We start from the raw sequence: 21343 nt of genomic DNA on the forward strand, positions 1-21343 counted from the left end.
AGAAGAAATTAAAGGAATGGTGTTACATTTTTGAGCTGTCTGGAGAAAGAATTGGTTCTATCAATGGGGAATAGACTGTTTAAAACGAATACGAAAGAAAGAGAAAAACTAGTATGGAGAAAGTCCTGTTGGGAGCGTTACCCCAGAATAGGCGGCCTATAGTACGCCATTCGAATGGGACAGTACTGGGTGGGAAACCAAAAAAAGAAAGAGAAAAACTAGTTAGGACAGGAATGCACTTTGTAGGTTAGCCTATACCACTCTATCTGAATGTGGGATGTTTCGTGTACTGAGTTGTCCTTTTGCGATATTGTATTTATCTCTTCACAAAGAAAGATGGCTATAAATCTCAAATAACTGATTTAAGGTCCTGAGGAGAATACAAATATATAATCAAAACTTGAGCATCAAATTATTTGCACCAAGGTCATATTTTTATCAAAAAAATCCATACAGTTTTGGTATATAACAATATATGCAAATACTAACTCTAACATTGATCAAGTTGCTGGTTCATACTTACAACTCCAGTTTTTCTCGAGTCGTCATAATATACCTTAACCAGAACTTGTATTTGTGATATCGCGCTCTCAATTATGTTTACCATGCACCAACGAGAAAAACCAGAAGCTCAAGCCAAAATTTGTGATATCGCGCTCTCTATATATGTCATCATATTAATCTGAAAGAAGAAACAGCCTGCACATTGCAAGAAACTTCAGACATTGATTCCAAACATGTGGAACAGGCAATGAACATTTTCTTAAGAAATCGTGAAAACGTCCTACAGTTGAGGTCACTGCACTGAGGTATTTCCGTCTTTCCTCACTTAAACTTGGTGATCTAACTCAATCCGAGATACTAAACAGGCTTAGAAAGGAGATTGACGTGTATGTATAGGTAAACTGTGAAAATATATCCGTCAAGCTACACAACATTTTGCAAAAATTGACAATTTCTGGTGAAGACAACTTCTAATTATACATATACAGAGTTAATATGAATTGTGATGCAACTTACTTCAACATATCACAGAAACTGTATAATATAATCATAGAAAGTTTCTTCTAGCTTGAGGTGTGTCGTTGATGACACTGTCTCGTGAGAGACAAATGAATAGAAAGATTCATGTTTGGTTCGAGAAGGGATTATGGAATCCAGGATTCAAAATTACTCTCAAGCTTAGAAAGAAAAGAAGAATCAGAATTGGATTAGGCCTCATATATATCTCGCGTGCAGGGGGAAGAGGGGCAAATCCACCTCTTTCGCCTTCAATCCCGTTTCTCATGCGTACAAGCACATAATTTTTTTTCTATATCTCTTTACAAAGCCTATCGAAGTTTACAATTACTTATTACGAAAAAGAGAGTTCTTCCTAATCCACGAGGGGCACTTTCTTTTGAGATACTATAGACATTTTTGTGATGCATATCTTCACTCAAAAAACTATCACACACAAAACAAGAAGAAAATGATCTTAAAGTTACCTTCTGTATTTTGGCACCATATTTCTCTGCCTCCTCGTCTACAAACTGCGAGATAAATTAAATCTTATCAACATTACAGTCTTATCGTACTCTTCATCGTCCTCTGGTAATGGAAAAATGAAAAGGCAAGTAAGTTTAATGCGTGTCTTTTTGCTTCGTTTAGCTGACCTGTCCAGTGAGAGTATACAGTCTGTTGTAAATCCCATTGTCTGCTATCCCGAGCACTGAAAATAGATGTCTGAGACTTTCACCGGGATTTTGGAGAGTGTACTCGATGTAATACAACCCTGATTAATAAGAGTGACAATTATCAACGGCTCAAAAAATTGAACGTCCTCACATCATGTGCAAGTATAAACTCCTAAACATTGACGCAAAGTCACAACTACTTCAGTGAGATAAAATCACTTAGTTTCTTAAATGGCAAAGGCGGATTCAAGATTTTAAGTTTACGTGTTCTAAACTCTAGGAATGAGAGCTTTTCTTCTTGACTTGTCGAAAATCATTTCATAAAAGCACTTTCTAATTGTGTAGGTACAATAGTAAACAGACTATTTGATTTATAAGTAAACCTCAAATAACCATTGCATCGAGGCAAGTTTTAGCGAGTGTTTTAGATTGTGTCATATACCTTTAGAAGCTTTGCTATCTATGAGTTTTGCTTTCACTCCCGGAGGCCTTTGCCAGCTTCTGTCTAATCCACTAACCTGTTAAAAATAATTGAGGACAGAAGTAAGAACGCGAACTAAAGCATAAAAAGAAGAAGGAATGGAGAGTTTTTTTTCAAAGTAGGTATGGATTAATCCGCACCAGATTCTCAGCAAAAGCATCAACTTTCCCGAAAGATTCCAACTTGGTGAAATCAGCACCAAGGCTTGTGATTACAATGCTGACTGAAACAACAGATGATTGAGTTCATATACACAACAATTTAATAAAAAGCTCAAATGAATCGATCCATCACCAATGTCCAACTAATACCATTTGAGTTAGAAGCTTCTGGAGGATAGAAAGCTAAGAGTGACCTTACTCCATCACCTTCTCCCGCGCCTATTTGCCAATCTGCAAGTAATTCTTCATTTGTTACCATCATTTTCTTCTCATTCTCATTGCGTTAGAGCAAATCTCTTTATTCCTTGACAGAAATCACCTCTTCCCAAGAACAATGAATTTAAAAGTTTTCTGTCTCAATTTTTAAGCCAAAAAGATTCTATATTTGTTCAGCAAAGGTGATTTTCCTTTCTGTCCAAGCCTTGGTGGACAAAGTTACTCGATAACTGTACTGATGGGAGGTAGCAGACACCCCGGAATTAGTCAAGGTGCCCGCAAGTTTCCCAAAGTCACTACGGTTATCCAAAAAAAAGAACAAAAGATCCAATTTTTGTTACTACATTTTACATACCAGTTCTCAATTTTCTTACAGAATTAACAGTCAAAGCTACTGTAAATCATAATAATCCATACGCGCTCTCTTCAACACATGGATTTATCTATGAAGAGCACCTAAAATACTTGCATTCAAGAAGAAAAAACGGAATGTAAAACCATACCACTAGGTATCATGATCTTATACTTGTTGACATCATCTGAATAAACACGAAAATCCTCCGGGACATCTGAAATAACATCATCCTTTTTACCAAGTAGACATTTTGAAGGATACTGAGCATGTCAAAGTGAAAAAATTAATCAAAGTGTACCGTTCTCTGCCAATGCAATCGATGTAAAGGTGGACAGAGAAAGTGCAACAGAGCCTGCCTGTAGCAGGAGCTCTCTTCTCTTGGTTACGCATTCTCCTTTAACTTGCTCACTATCCAAATATTCGAATTTCAGAACCAAATGAGGTAAACAAAAGAAGAAATTCACAAATGTACTCTGATTATCGATCTAGCAGATCGAAAATTGACAACACTTCATGGTAACTGAATGAAATAAAACACACAATAGGAAAAAGATAAGGATAATTTCGCTTACGATCACCAAACTTTACTAACGATAACAACAAACACACAAATATATCTTAACACATCAAACTAACTGAATTTTAGCTACTATAGCCTATAACACTAAAAACACAAATAATTTTTGTCAATTAAAATTACTGAGTTTTATCTACTATATCAATAAAGTCACATATTTTTACCCACTAATCACTATAATGGAAAATTTTAAAAACAATTTGTGTGTTATCAACAAAATTTGTCTGGCAAAACACTAAGTGATTTCTTCTCATCTGTCTGAGCCTTGATAGATAGAGTTACACCGTACCTGTGTTAGTGGGAGATAACAAGTATCATGTGAAAGTAATTGAAGTGCATATTAGCTGGCATAAACAACAACATTATAAAATAAAAATAATCAAGGTGACTATAAGCTGGCCTGAACAACACGATTATAAAAAAAAATATTGACTTTACTACTACACTGAGTAAAGTGGTAGCAATTATACTTCAAGATGCACGTAAGCAGACTCAGACACCACAATTATCAACAAAATATTGACTTTATTGTTACATTGAGTAAAATTTAGTGACTTTATTGTTACATTGGGTAAAATTCGAATGACACGAAAAAGTTAACAAAGGAAGTAAAAAAAACTACCCTGTTCTTGAATCAGGCACAGTGTTATTGTAGCAGAAAATAACTGAGTTTCCATTTCTCTTGGGGCCTAAACAAGTTCAAAAAAATGAAATAAAATTAGTATGAATTAATGTAAATGTTACTTTTTAGAGAAGATAAAGAAGTAAAAATTGAACCTTTAAGAAGATTAGAAGAGATTGAAGGGACACGTGGCAAGCGAAGAATAGCTTGATACTGGTAATGATTCAAAGATGGAGATGAAGATGAAGATGAAAGAGTCACCATTTTTTATTTTTTGTTTTCTTGAAGAAGCAGAGATATTGGTGTATCCAATTCCCAGCCAACCAGTTTTCTGCTATTTTCATCAAATAGATACAGTTGGAAATTCCACTCTGGCAGTTTTTTTTTTAAAAAAAATTATCATTGAAAAATAGGTATAAAGAGCACCAAAAGTTGTGGTATGCTTCTTACCGAGATGTCTTGAGTTCGAGTTTTATGTATGAAGTCGTTTTATTCAATATGGTATTTCTCAGGCGTGGATAGTTTTTTTTCTTTTACATTGGAGCTCCGACTAAATCTAGATCGCGCTTTGCAGGGATCATTCGGGGGTGGCGCTCCCAACATGATGTTCTCCATACCCAAGACTCGAACCCGAGACCTCTAGTTAAGGGTGAAACACTCCCACCAGTGCACCACAACCCATGTTGGTAAGCGTGAATAGTTATTAGTTGTTTGAAGTGAGTACTGGACACCGGATGAAAAAGAAAAAAAGGAACTAGGTATGAAGCAGTTTTCTCAAAGAAAATATTATGTTCAGTGTGACGTTTTTTTATTTTCCTAGAGACTTTTTATGATATGTAAATAAATACAAGATATAGTTTAGTAACTTTTTGTTAGGGACAATGGCGGAGCTAGAATTTTAATAAGGAGATTCAAAATTTGAAGAAATGAACACATGAACTAATTGAAGGAGGTTTGACATCTACTATATATCCATAAAAATAAATTTAACCATATATAAATAGTACTCATATTTTTCGCTGAAAGGAATTCAGATGAACCCCTGACTGTACGCCGAATCCGCCCGTTGTTATAGTTAGAAAACATTGGAAGTTTTTTTTCATTACATTAAATAACAAAATAAAAATTAGGTGATCCTTACATTCTAGAAGAGCTTGAGTCTAGTTGGTTTATCATTTATTCCATCACCAAAGAAAAAATTAATGCACATTACACATATACACATTTATCAAAGGTCTTATTTTTTAATGCACTCTACATTACCTATAAATTAAACATATTTATCGAAAGGTCAATCATATAGTTGATATGTTGACAAAATTTAGTAAAAAATTAAGTGTTTCTGAAGACGGTCAACTTTAAATATCAGTATATTATTAAATTCCTTCGCATATATATATATATAGCAAGAACAATTTGAACTTCTATTCATACTTTCGAATCCCAATTTACCTCAATAAATAAAATATCTATTTAGCCAAAAAATAAATAAATGCAAATTGTCAAATATTATTTTATATTAGCTATACTCATTTTTATTTCATATTTTCTATATATAGGTAGTAGTTTTTTTAAAATTATAAATAAATTATTATCAAAAGACATCACTTGTCATAAGGTGTCTTTATCCTAAATAAATAAAAATACAGATTTTTTTATGACTAGACAAGATTTAAGAAAATGAAAAGAAATGAAGTCACGTGTTCATATTGATAAATTTGAGAAAAAAAAGGTCTTGGAATTAAATGCAATCTATAATTATAATAATTGTACTAGAGCAATTTTTAGCCTTACCTTTTCTTACCTGCCTTTTTCCTTTTTCACCTTTATTTTTTTTTATTTTTAATCAACATCATAATATATAACGGAAATCAAACAAAAAAAAAACACAAATTATTTCAGAAAATAAAAAGGTCATTTTTATTTCTTTTTCTTTTTCTCTTCTCTAAACCCTAAATATATATTTTCTTTTTCTCTTCTATCTTGACAATTTCCAATTTACGGTAAGAAAATTCAGATTTCTTCTTATTTCATTTGATTTTTTCAGATTTATTTATTTTTCGAAAAAATAAATTATTTTTTTAATTGTTTATGGTTGATACTATTTTTCGACCTTTAATTTAATTTTTTAAATTTTTTTTTGCTTGATCTGTTAAAAAATTTGGAAAAAATTCTGAATTTTTTTCTGGGTTTATAGTTAAGTTTGATCAATTATGCAAAAATTTCTGGTGTTGATTTTCAGTTGAATTTCTAGGGTTAGGGTTTATACTGATGAACTTTTTTAGGGTTTTAGCTCTGAAAAACTGTAATTTTCGTTTTTTTCTGCTACAAAAAGTAATTTTGTAGATTTGTAGAAGCCATTGGAGCTGAAAAAATTGTTTTTTTTTGTTATGGTGTTCTTTCTCAGGTGAATTTGTGGAAAAATCGATGAAAAATGTCGGTATCTGAGGCAGGTAGTGGAGTAATGACCAGTAGAGATCATTTCAGTGTTGCCGGAGTTCAAAATTCTCCGGCGAATGTTCCGGCAACGACGCCGGTGGTTCAGAATATGCATATGGGTTACAGAGATGAAAATACAGCTGTGTTTGCCCCTCCACCGTACCAGTCGGCTGAAGGTTCTGCCGGAGCTGGGACTGTGATGTTGCAGAACTTGAACAATAATTCGTCGGAGCCGATGAAACGGAAGAGAGGGAGGCCTAGGAAATACGGGCCGGATGGGTCTATGGCATTGGGTTTGAATCCTGCTGGTTCGCCGCCGGTTGCTGGAGGTCCTCTCGGCGGTAGCTTGTCGCCCCGAGATCCGGGTAATTCTGCTGGTGCTCAAATGCTTTCTGGAGGACCAGCTTCGCCAAATTCTTTGAAGAAAGGTAGAGGGAGACCTCCTGGATCTGGCAAAAAACAACAAATGGACAATCATGGTAAATTCTTATTTATTTATAAGCATTTTTCATGTGTAATATAGAATGTTTATGCTTTTGCTTTCAATGTTTTGAATTGAGCAAAGTTGTTGTCATAGTATAATATTTTATTTCGAAAGTACTCCTTCCGTCACTTATACTTGTCACGTTTCATTTCTCGAGAGTCAAACTGTATGCACTTTGACAAGCATTTACTATGTTTTTTTCACTTATACTTGTCACGTTTCCTTTCGAGAGAGTCAAACTATATGCATTTGACCAACATTTTAATATGTTTTTTTCATTATTTTTCTTTATGACCATAGTGTTCGGGTCAGCTTTTGTACACCTCGATTAGTTCTACGAGATACCTATCACCTCCCACCGGTGACAGGTATCACGTAACCCTGTCCACCAAAACTAGGATAAATGGGAAGAATTACATAGTGTTTTTGTCTCCGCTGAGATTTGAACCTGAAACCTCATGACTGTCAATCACTTCATTGACCACTAGGCCACACTCTTGAGTGCTTTTCATTATATTAATATGAGAAAGATTGCAACTTATAGTATTTTTTGTGTAGTTTTCGGACATCTAAAGTTAATTGAATTAATCTAATTCAATTTAACTTCTTCGTAAAGCGAATCATGACAAGTAAAAGAGAACAAAGAAAGATGGGATTTGGATCAATGAATCTACATAGACTGACTTCAGAATCTTACGGAGGAAGTAGTACTTATATCATATTCTGTATATTGTTTTTTAAATATGTTTCTTTTTCTTTTATTTTTTCTTCCCCTTTTTCACCTTTTGGCAAATATTCAAGAAGGAACTACAAATAGTCTCTCACATAAAGTTCAAAAGTTATTTATAGCTCTGTTTTTTTAAAAAAATATATCATTGCATCCTCATTTTAGAAATGAGCTATTCCCTTGTTTTTGAAATTTATATGCGAAGTTTCTGCCCTACTGAAATAACTGATCTGCATTTTCATGATTTCTCTTGGATCACATGTAATAGAAGATAGATGCTGATTTTCCAATCCTTCTCTTTCATTTTTTTTTTTTCTGTTTCTTCTTTTTGGGTGGGCGGATGGGAGGTTGCGAACATGTTATACTTGCCCTGTATAGTAAAATCCCACATTATCCTGCATTTTTTTGTCCAGCATCATTAATAGAACTTCTCAACGTCATTTTCTGATTGCAGGATCGACAGGATTTGGATTCACACCACATATTATCGCTGTGAAAACAGGAGAGGTTACCTCTTTATCCTTTATATTTCCTTTGAATGCTATATAGATTTTTAAAAAATGACTTGAAGAACATTTAATTTCTTATGAAACTTGGGAATTGCCAGCAAATATTCTTATGTCTTGAATTACGACTATTCCATATTAGTTTTGCCGTCAATAATTCAGTTTCACTGTCATGACATCTGAGAATTTGAGTTAGGAAAGCTGGTTGAGCCCTTTCACCCTTTTTTACTTGTCCAATTGCCTTGAAACTTCTCCTCTTCGCACCCAACCAATATAGTGCTATTCTTTTGTAACCCGGATCTAAATATCTACACGTGTTTAATGTTGACTCTTGGAATTCCTGTGTTGCCTTTGGATTCTTGTACTTTCTTGGACACTTGTGATAGTTTTCCAGATATCTAATCTTTACCATCTGATTTTCAGGATGTGGCATATAAAATAATGTCGTTTTCTCAGAATGGTCCAAGGGCTGTGTGCATCTTATCTGCCAGTGGTGCAATATCAAATGTGACTCTTAGACAAACTGCCACGTCCGGTGGAACTGCGACCTATGAGGTTTTACTTCTTAATATATGTTCATGTTTTAGCTCATCACATTCCATCTCACATCAGTTAATTATAGTTTTTCCCAAAAAAAAAAAATCCAAATAATTAATGTCTTTTTGTAGTATTTCTGCATTACTTTTATTAATTTTTATATTCATTAGCACCCTTTTTTCACTAAAGCCCACACGTTAATGTGCTTTGCCCTTAAAGCCTCAATATATTGTTGTAATTTAATTCGTCTCTTATTTACTTCATAATATTACTTCCAGGGGCATCTCACTTGGATGTGAGGGAAAAAATTATCATTTTTCCTCATTCTACTTGAGAGATATATTTATTTTTTACTATTATTTCTAAAGTCCACATGCAGTTCGTATGCATTTTAATCTTATTCTTGATTTCAACTTCATTTTGCGCCTGATATTAGTTGATCGTCTCTTCTAGAACTCACTGATCTGCAAATAAAAATCTGCTCTTCTGCATCGCTCTTTTCGGATTGTCTATTATTTCACTGTTGAGTGCTTGACCTTTTCCTCTTGTAGGGACGGTTTGACATTTTGTCTCTCTCTGGTTCATTTATGCTGTCTGACATTGGTGGTCAACAAAGCAGAACAGGTGGATTAAGTGTATCATTAGCTGGATCTGATGGACGGATTTTAGGCGGTTGTGTGGCGGGTGTTCTAACTGCCGCATCACCAGTTCAGGTTTGCCTTCTCATATTACATCCGATTCTTGAAAAGGCTTGAATATTTTGTTTGTCAAGTCCAAAAAGGAAGATCGGAATTAGCAGTATCTGCCTTTCCTGGATTTAGTGTTAAATGGTAATTAGTGAAGCAGGTCTTGGTATCTATACGAGATGAGCAATCCATTGATTATTAAGTTTATGTTTTGGCACTCCGATTACTTATATACCTCTTTCCTTTGGATGAGACTATTCTGGCTTTACGAAAGCATGCAGCATACATTATTCAGAAAAAAAGAAAGAAAGAATGTGTGTGCATCATCCCTTTTTTGTGAAGGGTGTGGGGCAGGGGACTTAAAAAAGAAGTACAATCGTATTTCGTCATTAGTTATCTTTGACCTTTTGAGGTGTGTGAGGTTTACCATATTCAAAAAGTAACGGATAAAGAAAATAAAGAAGAAGAAAGCCGCACTCAAAGGTATGAGGACCTACTAATAATAACAGAGGTGAATGGCTTGACACTTGTGTTCGCACTACCATTTATCGCGTATGTTAAATGTTAAGAGTAATATGTGGTACAGATTTTGTACGCATAGCAGGCACTAATAAACGGCTTTTGTTCCAGGTTATCGTAGGTAGCTTCATTGCAGATGGTCGGAAAGAGCCAAAAACAGCAAACCATTTTGAGGCATCACCTGCTCCGTTGAATGCCAATCTTGGTGTTGGTGGTGGTTTGACAGGGGCCAATAGCCCACCATCACGCGGCACTTATAGTGAATCATCTGGTGGGCCAGGCAGTCCCTTAAATCAGAGCGGTCCAGTATGCACCAACGATAACCTGCAAGGAATCTCGAGCATGCCTTGGAAATGAGTTATTAAAGCTCTCTTTTCTGACCAATTGAACTCCTTGTCATCGACTAATTCACTGAAGAAGACTCCGAAAGAGGATTGTTGTAATTTTAATCGGTGTAATCGTAGTTGTGCAGGAATAAGGACCAAGGCACTTCTTACCGTAAGTTCAAGAACTGGTGAGAAATGTTGAATTGCTGATGCTTAGGTGTTCTGCATTTTCTGTCTTGTTAATTTAGCTTTTTGTATTTCATCAATCATAGGACATGGTTTGGCTTTCTTGTTCTATTTAGGGATCACTTCCCCATATTAGCCATCTTCAACTTTAGAGTGTATTTTATTGCAATTCTGTGATCTAGAATAATATCAATTATGTCACTTTTTATGTGGTTAATTCATCTTTTGAAAAGGGAAATGTTTTCCCATTGTCTTGATATATTTCTCACAAACCAGGTTGTTTGGATCCTTCAAAAATAATTAACTTACGGAGAATTTGATATACATTTGGAAACATTTTAAAGGATTTGAGTAACATAACAAGTATGGAGTTAGGAATTGAAATAGTATTTGGGGCGGCTATGCACGTTAGATCATTGTTTCACTCGTGTTAGATTCTTTATAAAATGAACTACTTATGGAGGGTTTTAACAATCTGACACTACTTTTGAAGGATTTGAGCAATTAAAATTCTAGCTCAGTCTTTGCAAGCAACATAAATGGGAGTACCATTATTTTAGGACTATATATGTCAATTAGGTCTATCTTAGCCTCAAAAACTAGTTCAATTGATGGATGATTGCCCCAACTTTATACGGAGTCCAAAAATTCTCATCTCTCATTGACGTATTACATTTCTCTTCGACACCCCCGCTCATGTCCAAACCTCTTCCTCGAGAGCATGAGATACACCTAGATACTTGTTTTTTTTTCCAATAGATACAATCGAGATTTGTCCATCTGTTTCCTAAATACATGTGAATTACACTAGATATATGTATTTGTTGTGATTCACATGTATCTAGAATATAGATACATCGAAGAGTGTCAAACAAGATGGGAGGAAAACGAGCAAGATGATACATGTGAATCCACTCAGATACAATGTATCAAGACTCCATAATTCCCAAGATACATGCATCCGAACATGTCTAAACATATCAAAATCTGATAAAATTTATAATTTTACAAACTAGCCTGTAGGTAAGTAAGTAATTAGCTTAATTTAGAAAAAAGTTAAACACTAAACGAGCTTTGTGAGGGTTTTAGCTCTGCGGCTGCAATTTCCGTTTTGTAGATTTCAATCCGTCTGCTTCGCCGTCCGGCGCCGACGATCCTCCCGGCGATCCCAATAGCCAGTTATTCCGGCAACTGCTCAAACTCTTTCTGTGAAGAAACCCAGATAGATACCTCCTGGTTTCAGCAAAAGAGCAACAAATTGAGAATTTTGGCAAACTTGACCAACTTCTTAATGGGTTTTTTATCTGATAACCGTGGTGTCAGAGCCAGCTTTGGCACACATCCACCGAGCAACGAGCAACAATTACCAGGTAACTTTTTTTTTAATGGTTATTGAAATTGGTTTATTTATCTGAACTTTTCATGTGTTATAGAATTCTATTACATACAATCCATGAGCATTCATGAAAATGTTAGATCAATTAGTTCAACAGGGCTTAAATTTCTGATATAAATTTCGGAAACGAAGAATTAGTTGTGTAACTTTGAAGGCAAAAAAGTAATAACATACCCGATGTAATCCCACAACTGAGGTTTGTGGAGGGAAGAGTGTAAGTAGACCCTAACCCTACCTCATACAGATAGAGAAATTGTTTCTGATAGACCTTCAGCTTAAAATAAAGCAACTTTTAAGGCAATAAATTTAAAAAGGGAACTCCTATGAAATTTACTATAAATTATAGAAGGATGTTGACATATATACATATGTAGAGCCGTTGCCGCGGTTCCGCCGTAGTTGTTTATTGAAGGATGGTGACTTGTATACATATGTAGAGCCGTTGCCGCGGTTCCGCCGTAGTTGTTTATTGAAGGATGTTGACATGTATACACATGTATACATATGTCTGACCAAAAAGAATTTACAGGGATCTATCGAGTCTATCATGAAACTTGTGTCTAATTTAATTCCTTTACTCCAAAAGTTAAACTAAATACAACTCGTCTTGATCTTTTGTGATGAATCTACTAACCTTCAAAAGTACCAACATTTCTTTATGTGCAAATTGACCATATACGAGCTGCCACCATAATTGATTCAAGTGTCGAAAAGAGACACTTTTTACACAGCAATGCCTATTAAACCGAGTGTACGTGCCAGACTAATGGGGTCAATGCGTTTATATAGGTAGGCTAGGAATTCTTAGGCAAAACTTTTAACCCTAGGGACTTCTTCGTAAAATATGGTTTTCTGTCAAAAGAGGTATGGATGGCAAATTTGTAGATGGCAAGGGTATAAATGACCGCATAGTATAACAAAGAGTAAATCTAGCTATTAAATGAAAGTTGAAGGGTAATTTTGACCATTTAATAGCTAGATTTACTCTTCATATACTATGCGGTCATTTATACCCTCGCCGTCTACAAATTTGTCATCTGTACCCTCTTTTGACAGAAGTTCCCTTAATGGAAAGAAATGTTTTATTAGTAGTCCCTAGGGCAACCATATTTTACGAAGAAGTCCCTAGGTTTAAAATTTTTGCCTAAGAATTCCTAGCCTACCTATATAAACGTATGTGACCCCATTAGTCTGACACGTTTGGTTTAATAGGCATTGTTGAATACAAAGTGCCTCTTTTTGGCACTCGAATCAATTATGGTGGGAGCTCGTATATGGTCAATTTGGACAGGAAGAAATGTTGGTACTTTTGAAGGTTAGTAGATTCATCACAAAAGATCAAGACAAGTTGTATTTAGTTTAATTTTTGGTGTAAAGAAATTAAATTAGAGACAAATTACATGATAGACTCAATAGATCCCTGTAAATTCTTTTTGCTCAGTAGGGATCCTTGCTTATATATATATATATATAATGTTAGCAATCAAAATACAAACAGCTATGGCGGAACTGCTGCGACGGTTCTATGTATGTTTACGAATGTCAACATCTTTTTTGAATTTATTGCCAATTTCATAGGAGTTCCCTTTTTGAATTTATAGCCTTAAGAGTAGCTTTATTTTAAGCCGAAAATCTATCAAAAACAACCTCTCTATCTCTATAAGGTAGAGGTAAGGTCTAGTGTTGTGAAGGTGATCGCCAATGGTGAGAGGCAAGGCAAATCTTCATCGCCTATTAGCTTTGTGGCGAGGCGATCTTCAAAAGGTGACGCCATGGCGACAAAGGCGTCACCTTTTGTATTTTCTTAAAAAAAAAAGGCAACCAATTTAGGGTATTTGAAAAGTTAAAAGGTAGTTTTAAGGTTTTCTTTCCAAATTTGCACAGTTGCACTCTTAAATTGCGACTCCAACTAGTCGGCTCGACTAGACATCTCCGGCGACCAGCCAGAATTTTTCCGGCGACTCCAATCCAATACGTATTTCTTCTTTTCTTCTTCCTCTGTTTATTTTTCCTTCTTCTTCATCGGACGTTACTTCTACCTCTGTTTTTTTTTTCCTCACTATTTTGGCTTGTGTTTTGTTTTTTTCTCAATCAAGTTCTACACTTTAGTATGTACTATCTATTTTTCAATTTTTGTATTGAAGTATTTGCTAATTTGTTATTGCTATTGCTATTGAGATTTGAATTATTTATATATGATATTAATATTTTAATTTTTTGGTATTAATTTACCCCACACTTCAAAAAGGCGAGCGGCTCGCCTTGTGGTGAGGCATGCCCTTGTTGCCTTTCGCTGTCCAAAACACTGAGGTGTGCGTAAACTCTACCTTCCCTAGACCCCACTTCTAGTATTACAATGGTATATTGTTACTCTTTTGCCATAAGAGTTGTGCAACTGATTCCTTCGTTTCCGAAATTTATATTAGAAATTTCTTCCCTGTTGAATTAATTGATCTAACATGTTCATGAATGATCGTGGATTTTATGTAATAAAAGATGAATGCTGATTTTCTTGTTCTTTTTTTTCATTCTTCTTCTTTTTTGAATTCTTTTTTTTGGGATGGGTGGTGGGGAGATTGAATATATATTCCACTTGCTCTGTATAATAAATTATCCTGTGTGGTTTCATCCACCATCAGGCATCATCAATAGAACTTCTCAGTGTCATTTTCTGATTGCAGGTTCAACAGGATTTGGATTCCCACCTCAGATTATCGAAGTGGAAATAGGAGAGGTTACCTCTTTATCCTTATCTTTTCTTTGGCTTGAAGAACATTTAATTTCTTATTGAACTTGGAAATAGCCAACAATCGTTCTTATGTCTCGAAATACAACTATTCCATATTAGTTTTGCTGTCAATAATTCTGAAATTTGGTAGAAGCTGACTTGGTAGTCAACTGGCAGTCGCGGAAAATATTTTAGGAAAAGAGTTATGAAAAAACAATATCAATAGATGACCTACTCTCAAATGATGGCCAAAAATTTACTAGTGATAACAATTCACTTTGGTAAAAGACTTATATTACTGACATGAAAAATAGATTGTGAAAATGTGCTTCTAATCTTTAAAAAATCAGTGTAATGTATAACCAAACGAAAAAAAAGAATTTGAAAAGAAAAAATTTCCATGGACAAACGGCTCCTTAAGTTGCAGGTCATTATATTTTGTATTTCTAATCCTTATTATCTGATTTTCAGGATGTGGCATCAAAAGTACTGTCATTTACTCAAAATTGTCCAAGGGATGTTTGTGTCCTATCAGCTACTGGTGTATTATCAAACGTGTCTCTAATAAAAGATGACACGTCCGAAGGAGCTACGACCTTTGAGGTATACGTCTGAATATATTTTATTTGTATTAGCTTTTCATGTTCCATCTCACATATTTCAGCTAATTACTATTTTTCAGTTCTTTTGTCCAAATAATTAATATCCCTTTCTATGTTTATTCCTGCACTACTTTCTTCTTATTTTAAAAAAATTATTAGCACCTTTTTTCTTCACTAAGCCCACACTTGAATTGTGCTTTACAGCTTGCGCTGAAAGCTTCAATAGATTGTGGTGACTTTCTATGCTTTTCACTTTTGACACCTCTGCTTGTACTGTAAGATTTAACTCGGCTCTTGTTTAGTACATACTAATTACAAGGGCATTTTCCTTAGTTGAGAGGGCAATATAACCTTTTTAAATCATTTTACTCGAGAGGTATGTTCGTATGGATTTTTAATCTTATTCTTTGATTTGAACTGCATTTTGTGCGTGAAAATACTAGTTGATTGTCTCGTCTAGAATTCACAGATCTGTTGATAAAAATCTGCTCTTCGGCATCACTCTTTTTGCATTATTATAGTGTTGAGTGCTTTTCTTTTCCTCCTGTAGGGACAGTTTGTGATAGTGTCTCTATCTGGTTCATTTCTGCTGTCTGAAATTGGCAGTCAACGGAGCAGAACAGGTGGATTAAGTGTCTCATTAGCTAAACCTGATGGTTGGGTTTTTGGTGGTTCTGTGACGGGTGTTCTAACTGCTGCATCACCTATCCAGGTTTGCCTTCTCATAAGTTTCAAAGATCGATTTATGCAACATATATTCAATCTTTTAGTGTTATAGTACTAAACAGGAAAATCAGAATCAACATTATCCGTCTTTCATGGATTTAGTGTTAAATGGTAATTAGTGAAGCTGGTCTAGGTATGCGAGTAATCCGTTGATTATGAGATGTATATAGTACTTATGTTCACACTACCATTTGTTTATCTAGGTTGCCCGTGTGACACAGAATTTGTTTACTTACGTGGCACTAATTTAATGGCTTTTATTCCAGATAATTGTAGGTGAGTTCGTTGCAAATGGTCAGGTACCTACCACTACCAACCAACAACAGATACCAAGTAACTTCATTTTTCTGGTTTCTTTTTTTGGGGTGGGTGGAGTGGGAAGATTGAGTACATGTCGCACATCGATAGAACTTCTCACCTTCATTTTCTGATTGCAGGATCGATAGGATCTGGAGTCGCACAACATATTATCACTGTGAAAACAGGAGAGGTTACCTCTTTATCCTTTGTATTTCCTTTGAATGCTATATAGCCAGCAAACATTCTTATGTTTCGAATTGCAACTATTCCATATTAGTTTTGCTATAATAATTCATAAAATCCGGTAGAAGTTAACTTGGTTGGGAGTCACGGACAATATCTTACTAATCCTTATTATCTGATTTTCAGGATGTGTCATCAAAAATAGTGTCATTTATTCACAGTAGTCCAAGGGCTGTTTGTATCATGTCAGCGACTGGTGAATTATCGAATGTGACTGTATTTCAAGCTGATGCGTCCGGAGGAGAGGCGACTTATGAGGTTAACGTCTGAATATATTTTACTTGTTTTAGCATTTATTGTTCCATTTTTCATCGTTTTACTCGAGAGATACGTTTTGTACTATTATTTCTAGAATCCACAATTCATATGGATTTTAATCCTATTCTTTGATTTCAACTTCATTTTGTGCCCGAAATTACTTGTTGATTTTCTCTTCTAGAATTCACAGATCTGCTGATAAAAATCTGCTCTTGATCTTTTCCTCCTGTAGGGACTGTTCAAAATACAGACTTTATCTGGTTCGTTTCTGCCATTTGAAAATGGCGATCCACAGAGCAGAATGGGTGGATTTAGTGTATCGTTGACTGGATCTGATCAACGGACTTTTGGTGGTGCTGTGTCGGGTGATCTAATAGCTGCATCACCAGTTGAGGTTCGTCTTCTCATAAGTTCCAAATATGTAGCATGTGTTCTATCTTTTAGGCATTTCTCGCAATTCACTATTAGTTGGGATTATGAAGTTCAAATTTACGTGGATTTGGTTGCCAGGGGTTCCTGTATTCTCTCTTCTCTACTTGATTCTTCTGGGTTTTGAAAAGGTTCGGATATTTTGTTTGTCAAGTAAAGCCTAAACAGGACGATCAGAATCCTATTAAGTGTTAAGAGTATATATCACTCTCGTTACCTATGAACGCCTCTTTCCTTCGGAAGAAACCATTCTGGCAAATGCACGCAGGAAGCAGATTAACATATTCAATATCTTCTTTTTGCATTTTGATAAAGTTATACATTTAGTATCTTGTATCCAGGCACTAATTGAATGGCTTATGTTCCAGGTTATTGTATATAGTTTCGCTGCACCTGCTGCTCCGATGAATCCCAAATTTGTTGTTCCGTCACGTGGCATGCAAAGTGGATTGCCCAGTGAGCTAGCTGGCCACCCTAAAGGAAAGAGGTCAGGGAACCGTAAACGATAATCTGCAAGGAATCTCAAGCATGAACGATTATCCGCTCTCTTTTCTGAACGATTGAACTCCTCGTCGACTATGAGTAGATTGTTGTTATTTACATTGGTGTAATAGTAGTTGTGCAGAAATAAGGACCATAGACAAATTTTACCTACCTTAGGTATTCTGCATTTTCTGCCTTGTTACTTTTAACTTTTTGTGTTTTATATATCATTGGACATGAGTTTGGCTTTTCTGTACTTATTTAACTAACTCTTATAATGTCTCCTTGAATTTACGTGTTATACTTTCATTTTTAGTCTGTTTCAAAAAGAATGTCACTCTATATTCATGCGACATATTTAAGATACATGATTCAAAGAGCATTTGGTGTAGTAATACATACATCTTTAGTTAGTTTAATGTCATAAGATTCACTCAGAAGTCTTCGTGTCTGGTCAAATTAAGACATATAAAATGAAACCGAGGGAATGTAGTATATAATTTCTTTGAAGAATACATTGGATAGTTCCTTAACAAAATACAACATAATGCTCAAACAACAAATGAAACAACATTCAACAAATAGAAAAGAAAAAAAAACACAATATGTTTTCACTTATTTTTGGTAGGGAAAGAAGCCATTTTGTAGATTCCACAAAGGCCTTCAGCTTTACCAATATTTCTCTTCATCCTAATGAAACCTTTTTCTCCCCATTTTGCCCCCCAAGAATTCTTGACAATGATGTAATCCAACCCCTTTGTGGATCCATATCCAACTGCTGCCACTCCATGATCCAATGCTGTTCCACAATGTCCATCAAACACACCCTACACCCATAATTCCGGTGTTTACTCAGTATATCGACTAGAAAAAGTAAACAGTGAATCTGACTGACTATTTATGTAAAAGATCATTTTAGAGTACTCATAGTATTACAAACAATCTTAAAAGATTCTATTTATAGTTAAGGGTATATATGTTTTGGTACGATGAAAGTCATTTTTCTAGAAAATCACGTATTTACACAAAAATATATTCCGATATTTAGAGTTAGAGATAATTGTAAAGTAAAACGACTTCCGACCAATAGTGAGGGAAGTAACTTCTCCTCTTTAGGTCGGATAATGTTTACCTCGAAAAGTATTTTCTGACAATCAAACACCAAAAAACGACTTATTTTCTAAGAAAACATTTTCCGTCATGCCAAACACACAAAAAAGAGAGCAAAAAGGAAGTTTACCCCTTTGTAGAATTGGAAATCTCTACCAGAAGCCTCAATGGCAATACTCAAAGGTTGGTTAGCAAGAGCTTTCAAGAGACTTAGTTCATCATTGGCAGGTACATCATGGTAACCATCTATTGTCACCACTTCACTTTCATCCTGAAAACAATATCACATTTCAATTTAAGAATTCTAGTATCGATATCGGATCCTTCAAAAATAAATAACTTCTGAAGAATTCAAACTATATCAAAAATGATCTTTAGCGAAAATTAATTAATGGCAATAGCTTAATTGCCGTTAAAAACATATTTTTAGCTCCATTTAGCACTCTTTGTAAATGTCTCTAAAGCCTATAGCGATACTGGATCAAATGACAATTAACTAATGATAGTAAAGGCTTTATCACTCTTTGTTAATGTGTATATTTATTGCCGCTAAAAGCTGTTTTTGTTGTAGTGACTGACACACATCTAACAACATTTTAAAGGATTTGAGTAACATAGCTAGAGGCAGATCCAGGAATTGAACTTCACGAGCGTTCAGGTTTGAAATACTCATAAAAGCTATGTGCGTTTGCTTAGATCCTCCAAAAATATTGTTCTACTCGTGTCAGAATATCCTTTATAAAATGAACTACTTTTGGAGGATCTAAGGATCCAAGCAAAGAGGAGCAAAACTATTAGGTATAAGTTGGAACAAGATCATTAATTTTTCCTTAGACCCTATATTTGTACAAGAAAGTTCATTAAGTATGTGTTCAATAATAAAATTGAATTCATAAACTTAAAATTCTGACTCCGACTCTGCGAGCAACATAGCTAGGAATACCATTATTAGATTATTGAGTACTTACTCTTTTTTCATCACAAGTGCCTTCCTCCATGAGGTAAGGATAGTCATCCTCTTTGTGAAGACCACCTTGTGAAACAATAAATTGAAAAGCATAATCCATAAGGCCACCATTGCAACCACTATTGTATTTTGTGTCACAATCAATCAACTCTTGTTCAGACAAAGATGTCAAATTCCCTGTTTTTATTTGGTTTATTCCCTCTACTGCCGCTACCGTTGAAAACGCCCAACAACTACCTGCAAAACTCAACATAATTTCGTCAATAAGAGCATGACACGTGGCTTTTTGAGGGGTTCGAACTCATCCTTTCTTTACCACGGAACCATCAATCAATTTTGTTAGGGGTTCATAAGTTAATACACATATATTTATTTAATTTTCTAGTACAAATACAGAGTCTACGAAAAATTAAAGGTATTAGGTTCATGTTCATCCGAATCCACGGACCCCCACCTAGCTCCACCTCTGATTGTAAGGTATATTTGTTGAAAATAGTGTAACATATGACATATATAGCTTATTTTCGATAGTAGAGGGATAAATATGACTCTTTTCTGTATATGTAAATATGAAAATAAGGATTAATAAGTGTTTGGATGTATTAAAAATGAAAGTAAAGTAATTGATTTGTTTGACGAAAAAAAAGTGTTGATAAATACGTTTTTCTATGTTGCTTGGACCTTATAAAAATATCATCGCATCCAAACCCCCAAAAATATATTGGTTTTGGAGGATCTGCACACACCTGAAGATATTTTTAAAGAGTTTGATGCAATATAGAAATCTATGAATTTGAAAATAAAGGATTAATTGACGTGTTTGGTAAAAAAGAAAAAAGTGTCTAAACGTTTTTTTGTTAAAATGACTAAAATACCCTTAAAATCTATGAATTTGAAAATAAAGGATTAATTGAAGTGGTTGGTAAAGAAAAAAGAGTGTCTAAACACTTTTTTTTTGTTTGTTAAAATGACTAAAATACTCTTAAAATCTATGAATTTGAAAATAAAGGATTAATTGAAGTGTTTGGTAAAAAAAGGATCGATAAACGCTTATCTGTTAAAATGACTGAAATACCCTTAAAGTTGTTAACACTAAAAATAGCCCCTTATAATTAACTTACCACATGAGCCTTGATTCTTGACATCAGTCACAGCACCCTTTTTTCTCCAATCAACAGACTTGGGCAAATCCACAAAATCACTATAAATAAATTCATCATTTGATCTCTTTTCATTTTGAACGTTGAGTCCTAAATACATTTTCTTGAATTCATCATGGCTTAAATCAGCAAATTCATTCAAACCAAGCCAATAATTACTAACAATATTGTTCCTCTCATCAATATGTTTCAAATTATCTCTAAATATCTCAAATCTATGCAATTTCTCTTCAATGCTCTTGTAAATCTTGTTGTGTTTCTCCATCCACGTCTCGAAGAGATTGATGATGTTATCGATGCTATTCAAGTCATCGGGGGAATATCCCACGATTGAGAAGTCACGCGCAAATGTTGCGCGTGACATGAGAGATAGTAATAAAATGGGAAATAGGACCAGAAATGAGAATTTTGAAGCCATTTTGTATTTGATTAGTAGTAATAGA

General features: G+C 34.7%; 4 protein-coding genes across 5 annotated transcripts; 2 read left to right on the plus strand and 2 right to left on the minus strand.

The window, feature by feature from the left end:
* Positions 1-388: 388 nt before the first annotated feature.
* LOC102602673 (psbP domain-containing protein 3, chloroplastic-like) lies at positions 389-4423 on the minus strand. The gene is made up of 10 exons (XM_006342464.2): positions 4244-4423; positions 4089-4155; positions 3188-3297; positions 3038-3103; positions 2469-2549; positions 2298-2380; positions 2119-2194; positions 1656-1774; positions 1488-1532; positions 389-699 (listed from the first exon to the last, which is right to left on the minus strand). The coding sequence occupies exons 1-10, from the start codon at positions 4350-4352 to the stop codon at positions 673-675; spliced, it is 783 nt and encodes a 260-aa protein (XP_006342526.1). The 5' UTR covers positions 4353-4423; the 3' UTR covers positions 389-672.
* A 1577-nt stretch (positions 4424-6000) lies between these two features.
* Positions 6001-10715, plus strand: LOC102603005 (AT-hook motif nuclear-localized protein 10-like). Of its 2 annotated transcripts, none has more exons than XM_006342465.2 (6): positions 6001-6091; positions 6496-7006; positions 8193-8245; positions 8668-8799; positions 9333-9494; positions 10098-10715. In XM_006342465.2, the coding sequence occupies exons 2-6, from the start codon at positions 6523-6525 to the stop codon at positions 10341-10343; spliced, it is 1077 nt and encodes a 358-aa protein (XP_006342527.1). In that variant the 5' UTR covers positions 6001-6091; positions 6496-6522; the 3' UTR covers positions 10344-10715. The 2 variants fall into 2 exon arrangements, with proteins under 2 accessions (XP_006342527.1, XP_006342528.1); XM_006342466.2 differs by lacking the exon at positions 6001-6091 and adding an exon at positions 6272-6393.
* A 799-nt stretch (positions 10716-11514) lies between these two features.
* LOC102603582 (AT-hook motif nuclear-localized protein 18-like) lies at positions 11515-17970 on the plus strand. The gene is made up of 9 exons (XM_006342467.2): positions 11515-11868; positions 14576-14628; positions 15094-15225; positions 15775-15936; positions 16217-16283; positions 16388-16440; positions 16620-16751; positions 16984-17145; positions 17549-17970. Exons 1-9 carry the CDS (start codon positions 11790-11792, stop codon positions 17687-17689), a joined length of 981 nt encoding a protein of 326 aa, XP_006342529.1. The 5' UTR covers positions 11515-11789; the 3' UTR covers positions 17690-17970.
* Positions 17971-18130: 160 nt separating this feature from the next.
* On the minus strand, positions 18131-21343 carry LOC102603914 (xylem cysteine proteinase 1-like). The gene is made up of 4 exons (XM_006342468.2): positions 20862-21343; positions 19742-19977; positions 18904-19044; positions 18131-18490 (listed from the first exon to the last, which is right to left on the minus strand). The coding sequence occupies exons 1-4, from the start codon at positions 21316-21318 to the stop codon at positions 18275-18277; spliced, it is 1050 nt and encodes a 349-aa protein (XP_006342530.1). The 5' UTR covers positions 21319-21343; the 3' UTR covers positions 18131-18274.

The sequence above is a fragment of the Solanum tuberosum genome, unplaced genomic scaffold, assembly GCF_000226075.1.
Source record: "Solanum tuberosum cultivar DM 1-3 516 R44 unplaced genomic scaffold, SolTub_3.0 scf00034, whole genome shotgun sequence".
NCBI classification, from domain to species: Eukaryota; Viridiplantae; Streptophyta; class Magnoliopsida; order Solanales; family Solanaceae; genus Solanum; species Solanum tuberosum.

What these genes read in the sequence shown, in the direction of transcription:
- LOC102603005 (XM_006342465.2), top strand. Translation starts at nt 6,523, where the DNA reads ATGTCGGTATCTGAGGCAGGTAGTGGAGTAATGACCAGTAGAGATCAT. An exon ending in ACAACAAATGGACAATCATG is followed by an intron (nt 7,007 to 8,192) that starts GTAAATTCTTAT and finishes TTCTGATTGCAG; the next exon opens with GATCGACAGGATTTGGATTC. An exon ending in CTGCCGCATCACCAGTTCAG is followed by an intron (nt 9,495 to 10,097) that starts GTTTGCCTTCTC and finishes CTTTTGTTCCAG; the next exon opens with GTTATCGTAGGTAGCTTCAT.
- LOC102603914 (XM_006342468.2), bottom strand. Translation starts at nt 21,318, where the DNA reads ATGGCTTCAAAATTCTCATTTCTGGTCCTATTTCCCATTTTATTACTA. An exon ending in GCACTTGTGATGAAAAAAGA is followed by an intron (nt 19,045 to 19,741) that starts GTAAGTACTCAA and finishes TATTGTTTTCAG; the next exon opens with GATGAAAGTGAAGTGGTGAC. An exon ending in ATTTCCAATTCTACAAAGGG is followed by an intron (nt 18,491 to 18,903) that starts GTAAACTTCCTT and finishes TTATGGGTGTAG; the next exon opens with GGTGTGTTTGATGGACATTG.
- LOC102602673 (XM_006342464.2), bottom strand. Translation starts at nt 4,352, where the DNA reads ATGGTGACTCTTTCATCTTCATCTTCATCTCCATCTTTGAATCATTAC. An exon ending in AGAAGCTTCTAACTCAAATG is followed by an intron (nt 2,381 to 2,468) that starts GTATTAGTTGGA and finishes CTGTTGTTTCAG; the next exon opens with TCAGCATTGTAATCACAAGC. An exon ending in AGATAGCAAAGCTTCTAAAG is followed by an intron (nt 1,775 to 2,118) that starts GTATATGACACA and finishes CTTATTAATCAG; the next exon opens with GGTTGTATTACATCGAGTAC.
- LOC102603582 (XM_006342467.2), top strand. Translation starts at nt 11,790, where the DNA reads ATGGGTTTTTTATCTGATAACCGTGGTGTCAGAGCCAGCTTTGGCACA. An exon ending in AAGGAGCTACGACCTTTGAG is followed by an intron (nt 15,226 to 15,774) that starts GTATACGTCTGA and finishes TTCCTCCTGTAG; the next exon opens with GGACAGTTTGTGATAGTGTC. An exon ending in GAGGAGAGGCGACTTATGAG is followed by an intron (nt 16,752 to 16,983) that starts GTTAACGTCTGA and finishes TTCCTCCTGTAG; the next exon opens with GGACTGTTCAAAATACAGAC.